At 42.3% G+C, this 17,638-nt stretch overlaps 1 protein-coding gene across 3 annotated transcripts in view; it reads right to left on the bottom strand.

The window, feature by feature from the left end:
• The window catches only part of NUP133 (nucleoporin 133), a 67,734-nt gene that overhangs the window by 28,844 nt on the left and 21,252 nt on the right, over positions 1-17,638 (bottom strand). For all 3 annotated transcript variants that reach the window (XR_008622122.2, XM_003824458.5, XM_055103820.2), the window contains exons 10-15: positions 17,358-17,505; positions 16,265-16,422; positions 13,950-14,041; positions 7,501-7,664; positions 5,534-5,628; positions 480-704 (exon numbers count right to left, since the gene is read on the bottom strand). Coding sequence is in view for 2 of the 3 variants with exons in the window: in XM_003824458.5 (XP_003824506.1) it covers positions 480-704; positions 5,534-5,628; positions 7,501-7,664; positions 13,950-14,041; positions 16,265-16,422; positions 17,358-17,505 (882 nt within the window). In the remaining variant the exon portion in view is untranslated. The remainder of the gene's footprint in view (positions 1-479; positions 705-5,533; positions 5,629-7,500; positions 7,665-13,949; positions 14,042-16,264; positions 16,423-17,357; positions 17,506-17,638) is intronic.

The raw sequence follows: 17,638 nt of genomic DNA, 5'->3' as shown, positions 1-17,638 counted from the left end.
TAATCCCAGCACTTTGGGAGGCTGAGGCGAGTGGATCACCTGAGGTCAGGAGTTGGACATCAAACCCCATCTCTACTAAAAATATGAAAATTAGCCGGGGTGGTGGCTAGCACCTGTAATCCCAGCTACTCGGGAGGCTGAGGTAGGAGAATTGCTGGAACCCGGGCAACAGAGTGAGACTCCATCTCAAAAAAAAAAAAAGAAGATCAGCACGCAAAGCAAATAGGTACTTGGAGACAGTTATTGGGGGAAAAAAAGTAAACAGGGAACACTTCTTAGTCAACTTTGCAAACTCTTCTTTACAGGTAACTGATAAATGATACTTCTGAGTGACACTCCAGCCAGAAAATCTGGAGTCCAATTTAAAATTTCAGTGAGATCTTTTGTGATTTAACTCGTCCTCACCATCTTTCCTGCCTAGGGCATGATCACTAAATGGCACAGTTCTACAAAGCCACATGAAAGAGGACTCATCTTACCTCCCTGAAAAAGACATCTGCAGGAGTCAGGTTGGACGGGATTTCATACTCCCTCTTGTTCAAAGCAATCAATATGGCTGTGTTGACAAGGTCAGAAAGCCGGGAGTGGTGGTTCTTGAGAACAATGGCGGCTGACAGCTTTTCGGCATGCTCACAGAGCAACAGTCGAGTGGCCATCGGTGTCCCTCTAACTGGAAAACTGCCTAGACGTCCAAATAAGCCAACCTTGCAAAAAGGCAAACACATATTCTCAGAAAGCAATTATGGTAACATGCAAAATACCATAGCTGTATTTTCCCCAGAAGCACCCTGGGCAGTCACTGGCCCCAGCTTTCCCCCAGCAAGTCCCTCCAGCTGTCTCTTGTTTTAACTGTTTCTAACACACAGACACTTCAGCCAGGCCATTAACACCCACAAGGAAATGTAGATATTCCTGTTCTAACAACAGGGTCACTCCAGGGCTTCTGTCCACTACTACTGTCTCTGCATATCATGTTTCCCAAATTATTGTTTATGGTTATCAAAACAGTCACACTGCTCTTTTCGTCTTTTTTGAGACAGGGTTTTGCTCTGTCGCCCAGGCTGGAGTGCAGTGGTACAATCACAATCACAGGTCACCCTAACCTTAAACCCTCAGCTCAAGCCATCTTCCACCTCAGCCTCCCAAGCAGCACACCACCACAACAGGATAATTTTTACACTTTATTTTTGTAGAGATGGGGTCTCACTATGTTGCCCAGGCTGATCTTGGCCACAAGATCTCCTGGCCACAAGCGAGCCTACTGACTCGGCCTCTCAAAGCACTGGAATTACAGGTGTGAACCACTGCACCTGGCTTCACACTGCCCTTTACTAGCTGTATTAATTAACTCCCCTAGGTTCCAGACTTTCAGAAATCAGAAACTCAGCAACCTCCACCTTCAAGGACTGATTTCCATACCCCTAATGCTGCCGGGAGGGTGGGGGTGTCTCTAACCCTTTGCATCTCCTACTGAGTTGCTTGGTGCCCATCTGTCCTGTGTTACGATATTCTAGGGGTTTTCCTAAGCTTTCTCATTGCATATGACATTACAATAACCTGAACTAGGAAAGAGCCAAAAGACAGGCATAAATAATGAATACTTTTTCACATTTTAAGTATAATTCTCTTTCGTTAATAAGTGACCTGATTTTCTTATCCTTCATTTTCTATATGCTTTTGTAGTATTTACATGCTAGGAGATATCTTTTTATAACACAAAAGGAGTCACACTGTATATATTGTTCTGTACCTTGTTTTGATAGTATGTTATTTTTTATAACACATTTAGATATTCTTAGTTTTAGTGACTGTGGAATAATTCACTGAATCCTAATGTATTTAACCTGTTCACCTTATTATTTTAAAATAAGAGTTACATGGTCTTTCCTGACTTGAATTTATTTCCTGGTTCCTTCAAAAATATTTTAGGTGTAATCGGCCAGGCGTGATGGCTCATGCCTGTAATCCCAGCACTTTGGGAGGCCGAGGCGGGCGGATCACGAGTTCAGGAGATCGAGACCATCCTGGCTGACACAGTGAAACCCCGTCTCTACTAAAAATACAAAAAATTAGCCGGGCGTGGTGGCAGGCGCCTGTAGTCCCAGCTACTCGGGAGGCTGAGGCAGGAGAATGGCACGAACCCGGGAAGCGGAGCTTGCAGTGAGCAGAGATTGCACCACTGCACTCCAGCCTGGGCGACAGAGCGAGACTCCATCTCAAAAAAAAAAAAAAAAAAATCTAGGTGGAGTTTTCATGCAAGGTCATCCCAACTGCCTGCTTTACTTTGCTTTGATTGCAGCACTGACAGTGAAGCAATAGCTCTAGATTAAAACTCTTCTAGGCCAGGCACAGTGGCTCACACCTGTAATCCCAGCACTTTGGGAGGCAGAAGCAGGCGATCACCTGGGTAATGTGTACAAAAAATACAAAAATTAGCTGACTTGGTGGCACATGCCTGTAGTCCCAGCTACTTGGGAGGCTGAGATGGGAAGATCACCTGAGCCCGGGCAGGCTGTAGCTACAGTGAGCTATGATCATGCCACTGCACTCCAGCCTGGGTGACAGAGTGAGACCCTGTCTCAAAAAAATTAAAAAACTAAATATATATATATATATATATATATATATATATATATATATATATGTACAATCATTCTAGTCACACAGTGAATATGATCAGATTACCTCCCTGCTTCTGTAAGGTATGGAAACACAATGTATGAACACAGAGGCTTTCCTCAACATCAGAAAACTAGAGGCAAGGGTACTGTTCTGAAGTGTTGGTGTTACTTCCACCCCCTTCAGAATGAGGATATGGCCCTGCAGATGCCAAGTTTGGCTCAAGGAGAAAAGGAATATTTCTCTATATTCAGAAATATTCCCTAGGGCTGGGTGCAGTGGCTCAGGCTTTGGGAAGCCTAGGCAAGAGGATCACTTGAGGCCAGGAATTTGAGACCAGCCTGGGCAACATTATGAGACCCTGTCTCTACAGCAAATAAAAAAATTAGCCGGGCGTGGTAGTGAGTGCCTGTGGTCCCATCTATTGGGGAGGCAGTGGTGGGAAGATTGCTTGAGCCCAGGAGGTCAAGCCTGCAGTGAGCTGCGATTGTGCCACTGCACTCCACCTTGGGCAACAGAGACCCTGTATCCAAACAAAAAACAAAAAAAAAACTTTCCTTAGTATCTAGTTATACCTTTTTCCTAATTATCAACATAAATTCTTCCTCATTAGTAAAATGAGCTCTAAATATTAAAGGAAATAGAAACATAAAAGGCATGGCTGGAATCGGGTTTTCAGAACTAGCTAGACATTGCCTTAGGACAGATACTGCTACCAGCAGCCGTGGAACTTCGTGAGGGTTCTCTGGAACCCAGGAAGGCTGAGACAAGAGTGCTCATGCTCTCATGGCTTTCAGGCCTCTGATAAATCCATGCTTTTAGTGTGGCAAATCAGGTCAGGGCAAGGTCCTGCCGGCACAGTATGCATATCCTCTTCCAATGAGAATGACTTTGCCACTCTTCCCATCAAGAGGTACAATCACACTGGGCACAGTGGCTCACACCTGTAATCTCAGCACTTTGGGAGGCAGAGGCAGGCGATCACTTGAGCTTAGGAGTTCGAAACTAGCCTGGGCAACGTGGCAAAACCCGTTCTCCACAAAAAATACACAAAATTAGCCAGGTTCAGCACCATGTGCCTGTAGTCCCAGCTACTGGGGAGGCTGGGGCAGGAGAATCACTTGAGCCCAGGAGGCAAAGGTTGCAGTGAGCTGAGATTGCGCCACTGTACTCCAGCCTGGGCGATGGGAGTGAAACCCTGTCACACACATACAAAAAAAGAGGTATAATAAATTCTTTAATTTTTCATCCCAGCTGTCCTTGTGACTTGCTTTGACCAATGTCACTTTACTGGAAGTAACATTATGTGACATCTGAGATGAGCCCTTAAGAAGCCTACAGCTTCTATGTTCATCTGCTAAGACCACAGGAAGCCAGTCCAGCCCAGAGCAGGATGAGCGACTAAATGGAGGAGAACCACATAGCCTCTGTTGACAGTTGGAACCAACTGCCAGAAAGCGGGAAGAGGCTTGCAGACCCTCCAGCTCAGTGCATCCTAAATGCAGGTCGAGTGATTCCGGGTGAAACCAACAGAAGAACTGCCTGATTAACCCACAGAATTGTTTTAAGCCACTGTGTTTCGGGGTGGTTTATACGGCAGTAATAGTTAACTGATACACTTGGCTAATTAAACGACCATATCGGGAGAAAATGTGTTTTTTCCTCATTAATCCATATCCCACCTAAAATAACAACAACAAAAAAAGAGAGACTCAATGAATGATTGGAGTTTTCTTGCCAAGAAAATAAAAGAGTAGACAGGAGATAAGCCATGCACAAAATTGAAAAAGAATGTGGGATTAGGAACAACCAAGTCATTTCTGAAATTATCTAGTGCTGCACTGTCCAATAAGGTAGCCACTGTCCACAGTGGCTATTTAAGTAAGTTAAAATTCAGTTCTTCAGTTGCTAGTCACATTTCAACTGTTCAGGTCACATGTGGCCAGCAGCTGTCCCACTAGACATCACACTAGGAGAACATTCCCATGATCACAGAAAGCAATGGATTGGACAGCACTCACTAGAATCTCCTTAACATAAAAAATTAGCTGGGTGTGGTAGTGAGTAGGCACTACTGAGTTTGAAAAACAATCAGGGAAGAGACTGGGCCTGGTAGCTCATGCCTGTAACCTCAGCACCTTGGGAGGCTGAAGTGCAGTGATTTCTTGAGCCCAGGAGTTCGAGACCAGCCTGGGCAACGTAGTAAGACTCTGTCTCTACAAAAACTGAAAAAAAATTATATGGGCATGGTGGCACAAACCTGTAGTCCCAGCTACCCAGGAGGCTGTGAGAGGACTGCTTGAGCCTAGGAGGTCAAGGTTGCAGTGAGCCAAGACTGTGCCACTACACTCCAGACTGGGCAACAGAGTGCCCTGTCTCAAAAAATAAATAAATAAATAAAACAAACAAACAAAACCCCAAGCAGGTTGAAATTCATTCATTTGGCTACGTAGTATGTCTGCAAGCCACTTTTATTGACGAGACAAGAATGAGTGAATTTATGTAACAATTCTGTCCAGTAGCAAAACATTTTCTAATTTAGGCACAATATACATGAGGATAACCTTTACCCAAAAAAAGAAAAGGAATACTTTCAATGAGGATCTGATTCTAATGGCACCTCAAAATTAAAAGTCATACATAAAAATCTGTCAAATACAAAATCGACTCATGAAAACTTAAGTTCTTACACAAACGCACACGGGAAATCTGAATGAAGTCCTGCTTCTTATACCTGGATTAACAGGCTTGTACACAGCCCTGGAATTACGGACTTTTAAATCAGCAGAGACAATGGAAAACACCAGTCATGCCCCACCCAATGAAACACCTCAAAATAGAGAGAAGGGACTTCCCACTGTGTTGGAGAGACTGCCAAAGGCAGAGCCCTGTGCCCAGCACCCTGCGCTCTTACTTGATGAATAAAGTCCATAAGAAAAGAGTGAGCTTTCATCTTGTCTTCTAGCTGGTGAAGGATAATCAGTGACGTATTGCTGAACCCAGGTGCTTCTGTTAAAACACAGTGATAAAACTTAGAACATAGTGGTTTTACAACTATACTATTTTAATATCAGTGGCTAACTGCTATTAAAATAAAAAGCTAAGGCTAGGCACGGTGGCTCACACCTGTAATCCGAGCACTTTGGGAGGTCGAGGTGGGCAGATCACGAGGTCAAGAGATCGAGATCATCCTGGCAAACATGGTGAAACCCGATCTCTACTAAAAATACAAAAATTAGCTGAGCGTGGTGGCGCGTGCCTGTAGTCCCAGCTACTCAGGAGGCTGAGGCAAGAGAACTGCTTGAACCCGGGGAAGTGGAAGTTGCAGTGAGCCGAGATTGTGCCACTGCATTCCAGCCTGGCGACAGAGCGAGACTCCGTCTCAAAAAAGAAAAGGGGAAAAAAAAAAAAAAAGTCTATACAAAAGAAAAATATCAACCTTACAATACAGTTGTTTATAACATTACTCAGGAGTTTTAAAAATTTAAGAGTAAATTTTGGAGGTTTGATACAATTCATACTGTATTTATTCAAAATGCAAAATACGTTTTTAGTTTAATCATTTGTAACAATTTAAGCTTGACAGTGCCAACAAAAACAGTCAAAGAAAGGAGATGAGCTCTGATGTTTTCTTCCTAAATCTCTAATGGAGCTTAGTGAACTTGCTAAGAAGTAGGATAATTAGGGAGAGAAACATGTTTGAGACAGTTCCCTGGTATCTGGGGACCCCAGAGTTCCCCTCGAGTTTCTGAGGTGGAAGTAAGAGTAAGAGGGGCAGTCACCTGGGACAGGCAGCTAGACATGTCTTGTCCACTTCTACATATTGACATTTGATCACTGTTGCTCTTAGGGGAATGGATCATTTCTATTAGTCAAATATACTGATTATGCCAAAATTATCATTTAATTTGGGGGTAAGTAGGCTGGGTGTGGTGGCTTACACCTGAAATCCCAGCACTTTGGGAGATCAAAGCGGGTGGACCACCTGAGGTCAGGAGTTCGAGACCAGCCTGGCCAACATGGTGAAACTACATCTCTACTAAAAATACAAAAATTAGCTGGGCGTGGTGGTGCACACCTGTAATCTCAGCTACTCAGGAGGCTGAGGTGGGAGGATCACTTGAACCCAGGAGGTGGAGTTTGCAGTTAGCTGAGATCATGCCACTGCATTCCAGTCTGGGTGACAAAGTAAGGGAGACCCTGTTTCCAAAAAAAAAAAAAAAAAACAACTGGGATTGGGGGGCAGGTAAGTGCCAACTGTCTACCTATGCTACCAATTTTCTTTTAGAAATAAAAGCCAGGAAAGCTAAGTAAGGCTAATTAATCTGCCTTGGATAGAACAATTAGGACTTGCTCCAATGTTCCTTTAGTTTCCATTCTGTTATCTAGACCTGTTCTGACCCTTTTTCAAAACATACTATAAGGAAGGTTACCTGGCCGGGCCTAGTGGCTCACACCTGTAATCCCAGCATTTTGGGAGGCCGAGGCGGGTGGATCACGAGGTCAGGAGATCGAGACCAACCTGGCTAACACAGTGAAACCCCGCCTCTACCAAAAATACAAAAAAATTAGCCAGCCGTGGTGGCGGGCACCTGTAGTCCCAGCTACTCGGGAGGCTGAGGCAGGAGAATGGCGTGAACCTGGGAGGTGGAGCTTGCAGTGAGCCAAGATCGCGCCACTGCACTCCAGCCTGGGTGACAGAGCAAGGCTCTGTCTCAAAAAAAAAAAAAAAAAAAAAAAGGAAGGTCACAATATTTAAAAAAAATATTGAATTAATATTAAATTGTTTGAGAAGCTAAAAAATATGCTTTAAGAGATGCTTCTAATAAAGAAACCAGAATATGTTCAAAACACACCGTTCCATAATTGAAACATTCTTACCCTCAGGGACAGACTCAGCCCACCGTGGGTCAGATGCTGGGTAGTCATCCATCAGGTCTACACTGATTTGGGTAACTGCCCTGTCTAGTTCAGAATCAGAATCCAAATCAGAGTGAGAGGAAAAGAGCTCATCAACCACCATTTGAGCATGACCTAAATCTTTTCTGAAATAAAATTGGAAAACACAAGTATTAAGGGAGGCAAAATATTTTCAAAACTCACCAAGAAAAAATTAATTATGGACTACTATTCAGCCAAAAAAAGGAATGCGATCCTGTCATTCGCAACAGTAGGGATGGAACTGGAGGACATGTTAAGTGAAATAAGTCAGGCACAAAAGACATGCAACAAACTTTACATGTTCAATAATTTAGTGTACATTTTAAAGTAACTAAGAGCATAATTAGAATGTTCACAACATACAAAAAAGATGAATGCTTGAGGTGACGGATATCCCATTTACCCTGATGTGATTATTACGCATTGTATGCCCGTGTGAAAATATCTCATGTACCCCACAAACGTATACACCTACTATGTACCCATAAAAATAAAAAAAAAAAATTTTAAGTTAATTGTGAAGTTAAATGTAACCTAAAAACCATTTATAGGTTTTGGCTCAAAGTTACTTTTAATAAAATTTATTTAATTAAAAGGGAGAAAACTATTATCCATTCATTAATTCAATAAATACACATTGAATACTTAGAACATGCTCGGCTCTGGACACAGAAAGATAAAAAGACTTAAAAATAGTCCAGACAATTGAGCAAGCAATGACACAGGTGATAAACACCGAGAGAGACAGGGAAAACTTCCTAACAGGTAAAGAGGAGGTCATGGAAGGCTGGGGAGAACTGGGGGAGGGGTATACAGCTGCACACAGAACATACATCCACATCCGTCCGCAAGTAAGCCTCTATCTCAGGAGAGAACTGAGGCTACGGGAGAGGCTGAGATCACCCAGGGAGCAAGAGCTTGGAAAAAACTTGCAGGATAACCAATTAAAGGAAGGGTAAGCCCATAAAAAGCAGCAGACTCTTCTAACTTAGAGAGATTAGGGGACAACTAGGGTGTCAATGAACCCACCAGGGGATTAACTATGGCACACATGAAGAAATGAGGGATACTGAGAAGGGATGAATCACAGAATTAGAGGACACGGTCTTGTAAACCATGTTATGGGGTTTGAACCTAATACCAAGGACAATGGACAGGCACTGTAAAGGAGTGTCACAGTCTGTTCCAGTGTCCCAAAAGATTGCTCTATCATATGGAGAGGGGATCAGATGTCAGATCAGACAAGAGAAAAATCCAGTTAGGAGGTTACTGCAGAAAGGAAAAGACAGGAAAGAGAAAAATCCAGTTAGGTTACTGCTGGATCTGATGTACAGTAGTCCCCTCTTATTCATGGTTTCACTTCCCACAGTCACAGTTACCTGCAGTCAACTGCAGTCTGAAAACAGATGACAGAGACAGAGAGAGAGAGAGAGACCAACCACACTCACATATTACAGTACAGTCATCTCTCAGTATACACAGGGGATTAGTTACAGGACCCCCAACATACACCAAAATCCACCCATATTCAAGTCCTGCAGCTGGGTCTGTGGAGCTCCAGCATACAAAAAGGCGACGTTCTGTATAAGCAAGTGAATTTCTGATCCGCATTTGGTTGAAAACATGCTGTGAATTTTTGATCCGCATTTGGTTGAAAACAGCCTGCATATTATGTAGACCCACACAGTTCAAAGCCGTGTTGTTCAAAGGTCAATTGTATATTGTTACGGTTGTTTTATTACTATTGTTCTTAATCTCTTAGGATGCCCAATTTATAAATTAAACTTCATCATAGGTATGTATAGGAAAAACGTATATATATGATTCAGTACTATATGCAATTTCAGGTATCCACTGGGGGTCTTAAGATATATCCCCCTGTGGGTAAGGGGGAACAACTGTGTAAGAATGACTCCTCTGTTGTTGCTTTGAACTGAAGAGATGGTAGTGCTTGTCACTGGAGCAGGGGGTAGGGATGGAAGAATAAGCTTTGGAGAAGATAAGCTCGGTTTTGGATACGTTGAAACTCAAGTGCCTATGAAATATGTACTGCTGCTGGACACTCTCCATTTTCACATAATGGCCCGGGTCATGGTACATCTGTTTCTTCAGCAAATGAAGCCAAGGAGGAGAAAAGATCACCGAGGGAGTAGACAGAGAGGGAATGTGGTCGACAACAGAGAATGTAGACATCCTTTCAGGTGGTTTAGCCATCAACAGGAACAAACAGATAAGGTGGTAACTCAAAGGATGCAAAGTCAAAGACTGGTCTTTTTACAAATGGCAGACTAAATATGATTAATTGCTGATGAGAAGGAGCCAGCACGAGAAAGGTCAAAGGACAGAGGAAAGGGAGAACTGAAAGGATGTAGTCTTAAGTGAAGCAGGAGAGAGTGGCCTTCAAAACAAAGAGCAGTCTCTGATAGGAAGAAGAGTACACTTCCTACTTCATTGGGAGGGAAAGAGGAACAGGATTTGGGATCCAGATACATTCATAGCTAGTAAGCTAGGAGGTACAGGGAGCTCTTATCAAGGGCTTCTGTGATCTCTGTGAAGTAGGAAGTTAAGTCCTCTGCTAAGTCTGAGGGAAGTGGGAGGAGACTGGAAAAGGGCTGTCATGGTCCCTTGGTAGAACAGGAGACACAGCTGACTGGAGAAACGCAGAAAAACTCTTGAAAGCGTGAAAGGCCAGGGTGAAGCTGGTGACCCAGTCACGCTACAGGTTATGAAAATACAAAGGTGACTATGGCAAGATTTAATAAAAAATTACAGAAAAAGTTCCCCAAAAGTCTCATGAACAAAAGATTTAGTGTTTTTTGGGCTAAATAAAATGAAAACCAAAATAACATAAAAATCAATTTCAAAGAAATGATGCTATAAAAACAGTAATATTACCTTAGCAAAAGATTAAACAGATAGTCACACTTAAAAGTGTTATCTACCAATTGTGACCCCAGGGGCCATCTGGCAATGTCTGACGATAACTTTGGGCATCACAAGTTGGGGGAAAGGGTGCTAATGGCATCTAGCAGGAAGTGGCTGGTGATGCTGTTAAACAGCTTACAATGCACCGCTGGAGTGCAGTGGCGGGATCTCGGCTCACTGCAACCTCCGCCACCTGAGTTCAAGCGATTCTCCTGCCTCAGTCTCCTGAGTAGCTGAGATTACAGGCATGTGCCACCACACCCGGCTAATTTTGTTTTGTTTTGTTTTTTTTAAGTAGAGACAAGGTTTCACCATGTTGGTCAGGCTGGTCTCGAAGTCCTGATCTCAAATGATCTGCCTGCCTCGGCCTCCAAAGTACTGGGATTACAGGTGTGAACCACCACACCCGGCCTCAAATGACAATGTTAACGGGGTTGAGAAATCCTGCTTTAAAGGCACCACAATTCTGTTTGTAAGGAGTCTACATCTTTAAGAGAGCTAGCTGACACTCCCCCAGAAATCATCCCTTATTAAGTCCATAGTACTTCACCCATGTTGGGCAGGACGAGTTCAGCACAGCTGTGCTACAGGGCCCATGACACTGTTCCTGAGGGTACTGCTTGCTCAGGACTTAGATCAGGGGTCCCTTCTTGTGCCTAATGATTTTCCCCTGTAAAACATCTTAAGATGACTACACCAGGTTGAATAGTGTCTCCCACAAATTCGTATCTACCCAGTGCCTCAAAATGCAACCTTATTTGGAAATAAGGTTTTTGCAGATACAATTTGTTAAATTATGATGAGTCTAAATCCAATGACTGATGTCCTTATAAGAAGAACACGTGGGCTGGGCACGGTGGCTCACACCTGTAATCCCAGCACTCTGGGAGGCTGTGGTGGGTGGATCTTGAGTCCAGGAGTTTGAGCCCAGCCTGGCCAACATGGTGAAACCTCGTCTCTACTAAAAATTCAAAAAATTAGCCGGGCATGGCAGTGTGCACCTGCTGCTTGGGAGGCTGAGGCAGAATTGCTTGAACCAGGGAGGCAGAGGTTGCAGTGAGCCGAGATCACACCACTGCACTCTGGCCTGGATGACAGAGTGAGACTCTGTCTCAAAAAAAAAAAAAAAAAAAAAGGCCATGTGAATGTGAGGACAGCTACGTGACAATGGAGGCAGAAACTGGAGTGACACATCTACAAGCCAAGGATTGCTAGCAGCAACCCGGAGCTGAGAGAGGTGAAGACAGATCCTTTCCCAGAGCCTTCAGAGGGAGGGCCCTGCTCATGCCTCGCTCTCAGACTTCTGGCCTCCAGAACTGTGAGAGAAGACACTTGTGTTGTTTGAAGCTCCTGGCTTGTGGTGATTTGTTATGGCAGCCACAGGAAACAAATCTAATGACTGGTCACTTGCTGCATTTCATTTACATTTTGAGATGCCACAAATGTGACAGAATTTTAATTACAGGATAAACTTGTGAAAGATAAAAACACAGCACTTCAACTGAGATTTTTGAAGATTGAACCATGTAAAAGAACAAGATTAAAAGAATATAATTTTAAACGGAAACAAAAAACTTGCCTAATGGTGCCCCCTTCTGGTGACAAACTTTAGATCACGAGGTACAGAATGTTAGAACTGTAAAAGCACTTTGGAATCTGTTGTCTCTGTGAGTGAGCCGCTATGCATCAGACACCAGTATGAGTGGGATTATGGAACCATGGGCTCAGAACTGGGGGAAATGAAGGTAGTACACTCAGCATATTCCTTCAAAACAAAGATCTGACGATAAACTAATGATCCTTTAGCCATGCTAACTCCCACCCCACTCAATACTTCGAAAAGGAAGAAACAGAAACACAATGGCAGAAATGTTCAGCATCTGTCCAAAGTTTCCCACAGCTAACAAGGGGCAGAGCAGGGGGGCTGGATCACCATTTTCCTGAATATTTATTCAAATGTGAATTTGCCATACCTTTTAAGGAAAGTACCAGAATACATGAGCAGAATACATGTCTAAGATAAACTGAAATCTGCATTTGCCTTAAACCCAGAAAAGTATTAGAGCAGCAAGTGTGACCAAGTGAGGACAATCACTCCCCACCCCATACGCGCATCTGCTTAGGCACGCTCTCACTACAGCTGGACTTGCTCTGGCCAACAGGACACTAGCAAACGCCATCCAAGCAAAGACTTAAAGAGTGTGCACTGACACTTGTTCTCTTGCCACTCTAGAACTCTGTGATACATGAATAAGCCCAGGGCAGCCTGCTAGTTGAGGAGACATCACAGGAAGTAGAGAGCGAGCTGGCCAGCCAATGGCCCAGAAATGTGAGTACAGTGAAGAGCAGCCAGCCCAGCTGCAGACCAAAATGAGTGAGCCTACTCCGAACAGTAAAACTGCCCCGAGTCCAGCCCCAACAATCAAACTGCAGAATTGTCAGCTATGTTAAATGAGTCACTAAGGTTTGTGGTGATTTTGCCTAAAGCAAAACTCAACTAATAGGCCAGGTCTAATTCTTTTGCTTTTTTTGAGACAGGGTCTTGATCTGTCACTCAGGCTAGAATGCAGTGGTGTGATTATGGCTCACAGTAGACTTGGCCTCCCGGGCTCATATGATCCTCCCAACTCAGCCTCTGAGTAGCTGGGACTACAGGCGTGCATCACCATGCCCGGCTAATTATTTTTAAAATTTTTCTTTGTAGAGATGAGGTCTATGTTGTCCAGACTGGTCTCGAACTTCCGGGCTCAAGAGATCCTTCTGCCTCAGCCTCCCAAAGTGCTGGAATTACAGGTGTGAACCACCACACCAGGCCATAATTCTTTAATATTACCAATAAAACTTTGCATGCGGCTGGAAGTGGTGGCTCACACCTGTAATCCCAGCACTTTAGGAGTCAGCCTAAAATCAGGAGTTTGAGACTAGCCTGGCCAACATGGTGAAACTCCATCTCTACTAAAAATAAAAAAATTAGCTAGGTGTAGTGGTACACGCCTGCAGTCCCAGCTACTTGGGAGGCTGAGGCAGGAGAATCGCTTGAACCCGGGAGGCAGAGTTTGCAGTGAGCCAAGATCGCGCCACTGCACTCTAGCCTGGGCGACAGAGTGTCTCAAAAAAAAAAAAAAAAAAAACTTCGTAAGCAACTTATTTGCACCTTAACGTTATACATAAAAGACCCTTGCAAGATGTCTTCATGATCACCATTTTTAATGGTACATTGTTTTTCATGAAGTGGAGAGAGTATGTTAGAGCCCATGTTTTTTTCCCTAGCCTAGCTAGCTGGAACCCTCCCATGGCTACTAAGTTCAGAAGAACAGTTTATTAAAGTGCTAAAGCTCAAAAAAACATTCTCCTCTTGATAGCATCATTCCTCCAACTTGCTCCCACTAGTCAATAAGTAGCACATGTCAGTAAAACATATCCTCACACATAAAATAATCCATAATTTAAAAAACATGTTATACCTGCAGTATTGCAGAAAGGCAGCTTTCAGCAACTTGATTTTATCTTCCTGGGCTATAGTTTCATTCTTTGTAGTGGTCTCAAAAATCATACTCTGCAAAATAAAAAAGTATAGTTTAGAGGTAAAGGCATCTGAATATTCTTAATTATTGGACTAAAAACTGCACCCATCCTATGATAGCAACTCCGCATATACACGAGCTGTTTGCCATATTGTCTGTACCAGGGGTGTCCAATCTTTTGGCTTCCTTGGGCCACACTGGAAGAATCGTCTTGGCCCACACATAAAATACACTAACATTAATGATAGCTGATGAGTTAAAAAAAAAAATTTATGTTTCAAGCAAGTTTACGAATTTGTGTTGGGCTGCATTCAAAGCCATCCTGGGCCGCATGCAGCCCATGGGTTGTGGGTTGGACAAGCTTGGTCCATACCAATCATTCATATACTTATTGAAACACTATAAATAGCATCAAATGATCAACCAAAGTCATACAGAAAAGGTACAGGTAATTCAGGGATTACGTTGTAAGTAAAATAATTTGGACATTTCATCATAATTAACAGAATCTTTTCATAGGTTTGCTCTTACACGACTCATCACAGTGTATACTACCTAAGCATAATGGTTGATTACAAATTTAAACAACGGTTTAGAAAAATTTTAAAGAAATGGAATACTATAAAATTGCTTCAGAATGCATAACAGTATTATAATAATCATACAATTACAAAATAGATATTAATCCTTTTTTGTAATCGTATTAATTACAAAATACAAGGTATTTTGTACTTTGTATAATTTTGTATAATTACAAAATACAAAATACAAGGTATTAATCCCTTTTGTGAAAAGAAAAAAAAGTTAAAAATTGTTTCTTTCCTTTAAAACTACACTTAATCACTTTAATTTGAATTACAGAGGTAGTCTATATATTTCATACACTACTCAAATGGAAATTACCCCAAACAGTATTAATTATTTTTAGTCTTCTGTAAAAGAATGATAAAAATCTTATGGATAGGATATTTCAGGTTTCAAGACAACAGAATAAAATTGGTAATTTTTACCTGGCTATTCCTCTCAAAAAATCATCCCAGAATAAAAAGAAACAGAAATGCAAGCTCCTTGGAAATATCTGTGATACTAACTACAACAAAGGAAGATAGAAAGCAGAAGGAATGGGAAATGGCCCCGCTGACAGGAGATGAGGCCACCTATGCATGGTGCAGAGGACAGGTCCTGAGGATTTGAGGACAATGGAAAAGGCAAGTTCTGGAATGGCAGCTGTGCAGATGGAAGGTTTCTGGAGACTTGACTTTGGGAAAAACTACATTGAGGGGCACTCTACAGAACTCCTGGAGTGTGTAAAAACGTTAAGTCACATATGAAAGGAAAGTGAGAAAATACAAAACGAGGTCATTATACACTCCAAGAGTCACACAAAGTTCTATAATAAAGGACATGTAATCAGTACTTGGGCTCAGCAAACCATAAACAATATTCACATGGTCATTACAATGAAAAAGATTTATGTTAGAATGATAAAGGCAGAGGAAGGAGTATAAGGTAACCCAAAACCTCATTTTCTGTAGTAGAAAATCAACAGATGAATCAGGAGACAGGAATATATGTACATTACTTAGATATATGGAGAAAAATACCAGAATAAATCACTAAAAGGCTTAAATGTAGTCGCTCCAGGAAAAGAGGACAGAGGGGATGAGGAAGATAAAAAGAACTAATGTCTGCATCATTACGTCTTTGAAAACTGTCTCAGTTTTGAGACCATTTGTATAAAATAATCTGATAAAACTAAAAATTAGGCTGGGCATGGTGGCTCCACGCCAGTAATCCCAGCACTTTGGGAGGCCGAGGCGGGAGGATTCTTGAGCCCAGGAGTTTGAGACCAGCCTAGGCAACATAAGGAGATCCTGTCTCTACAAAAAATAAAAAACTAGCCAGGTGAGATGGCGCATGTCTGTAGTCCCAGCTATTTAGGAAGTTAAGAGGGGAGGACTGCTTGATCCCGGGAGGTTGAGGTGAGGCTGCAGTGAGCTATGATTATGCCACTGCACTCTAGCCTGGGCAACAGAGTGAGACTCTGTCTCAAAAACCAAACCAAACCAAAAAACAAAAAATTAGCCAGGCACCTACTGGGAAGTCTGAGGCAGGAGGATTGCTTAAGGCCAGGAGTTTGGGGCTGCAATGAACTATGACTGTGCCACTGCACTCTAGCCTGGGTGACAGCATGAGACATTATCTCTAAAAAATAAATAACATAAAAACTTCAAATTCTTATCGAATCACATTACCTCACTGTTTGGTCCAGCAACTGAAGATGCTAAGGACCCTTCCAGGTCTTCTGCCAATATAGACACAGTTTCCCTTGAAGTAATAGACACCAGTCCACTGTTTCTAGAAAAAATGATAGGAACACCACCACAGGCACCAGCACCTAAAACACTATCTCCTAAAAGAAAGGAAAACAGAGTCAAATACATCTAACAATAACAACAAAATGCTATGTAAAAGCTACCACCCTAAGCAGAAAATCATCTTGATGATATATTAAGCACATTTTTTCCTTTACAACATTAGTCCTACTTCGAACTCATCCTTTACATCCCAGAATCAAATGCTAAGAAGCGGTTGCTATCTGAAGAAGCAGGCTCTGTGTCTTTCAGCTTTAGGGACAATAAAAACTAGCCTTGCCAGACAGCAGTCAGTCTAGTAAGCCAAAAAAGAAAATTATTCCTTCTGCAAAATTCAGAAGAAGAGCTTTTTCAATCCTGTGGAGTTCTCTTAATTCTGACTTTAACTTACCACATCAGTCAATGGGGACTGGAAGAAAAAAAAAAAAAAAAAGGTCTAAGCCTACCTGGCACCTTAGTAACATCCTACCCACCCTCTGTCAAGGTTCTTGTGCTGGGACTAGAAAACCTGGGTTCCATGCTGTTGCCTACCTGCACTCTGTCCTCTGCCCAACCCCTTCAGCTAAGTATCTGCTTGGTTTTTCTTCAATCCTGACCAGCCCCCCTGCATAAGTCCAGCACCCTGAGGCTCTTCTTATCTAGGGGTGTGGAAAAGTTAAAGCATCAACTCAGAATATGTCACTTTTACTAACTAGGAATAAGCAATTACTTCTCTTGGCAATAGTTTTTTGCTTCTTGGCATCTTCTCCTGGAACAAATGTTACTATCTTTGCCTGTAAATATAATAGTTTGGAAATTCTAGTACCCTTTTGGTTTCTTAGTAGGGTTATGGCTTCAGCTGCTGTAGTTGTGGTATGAAATGTCTCAGAAACATTTGAAAGCAGCATGCTTGAAGTGACACTCAGGGAAAGAGAAAAAAAGCACTCAGAATGACTAATGAGCTCAATCATGCTTTCTAAAACTGCTACTGTACCTTGTGCATTAAAGACAATTTTCTCCTGGGGAAGAGAAAATTTCCCAGTTCCTGTGGAGCACACATAGACAGCACTTTCGTTATACAGATAGGCAGTCTGGTTTGAAAAGTTTGGGACCGTCAACCGACACAAAATCAGGTCTTCAGACTGAAAGTTAAATTTAAGATTACATTTAACAAGAAGTAAAACAAAAATATTTGTTTGTATGATTTTTTAACTTCATTTTTGTACATTATTTCATAAAAATAATTCACCAATTCTCTTTGTAAAAATCTGAACA

This window comes from Pan paniscus, chromosome 1, assembly GCF_029289425.2.
Source record: "Pan paniscus chromosome 1, NHGRI_mPanPan1-v2.0_pri, whole genome shotgun sequence".
NCBI lineage: Eukaryota > Metazoa > Chordata > Mammalia > Primates > Hominidae > Pan > Pan paniscus.
Note: the sequence above shows the minus strand (reverse complement) of the source record. Positions and strands in the feature narration are given on the sequence as shown.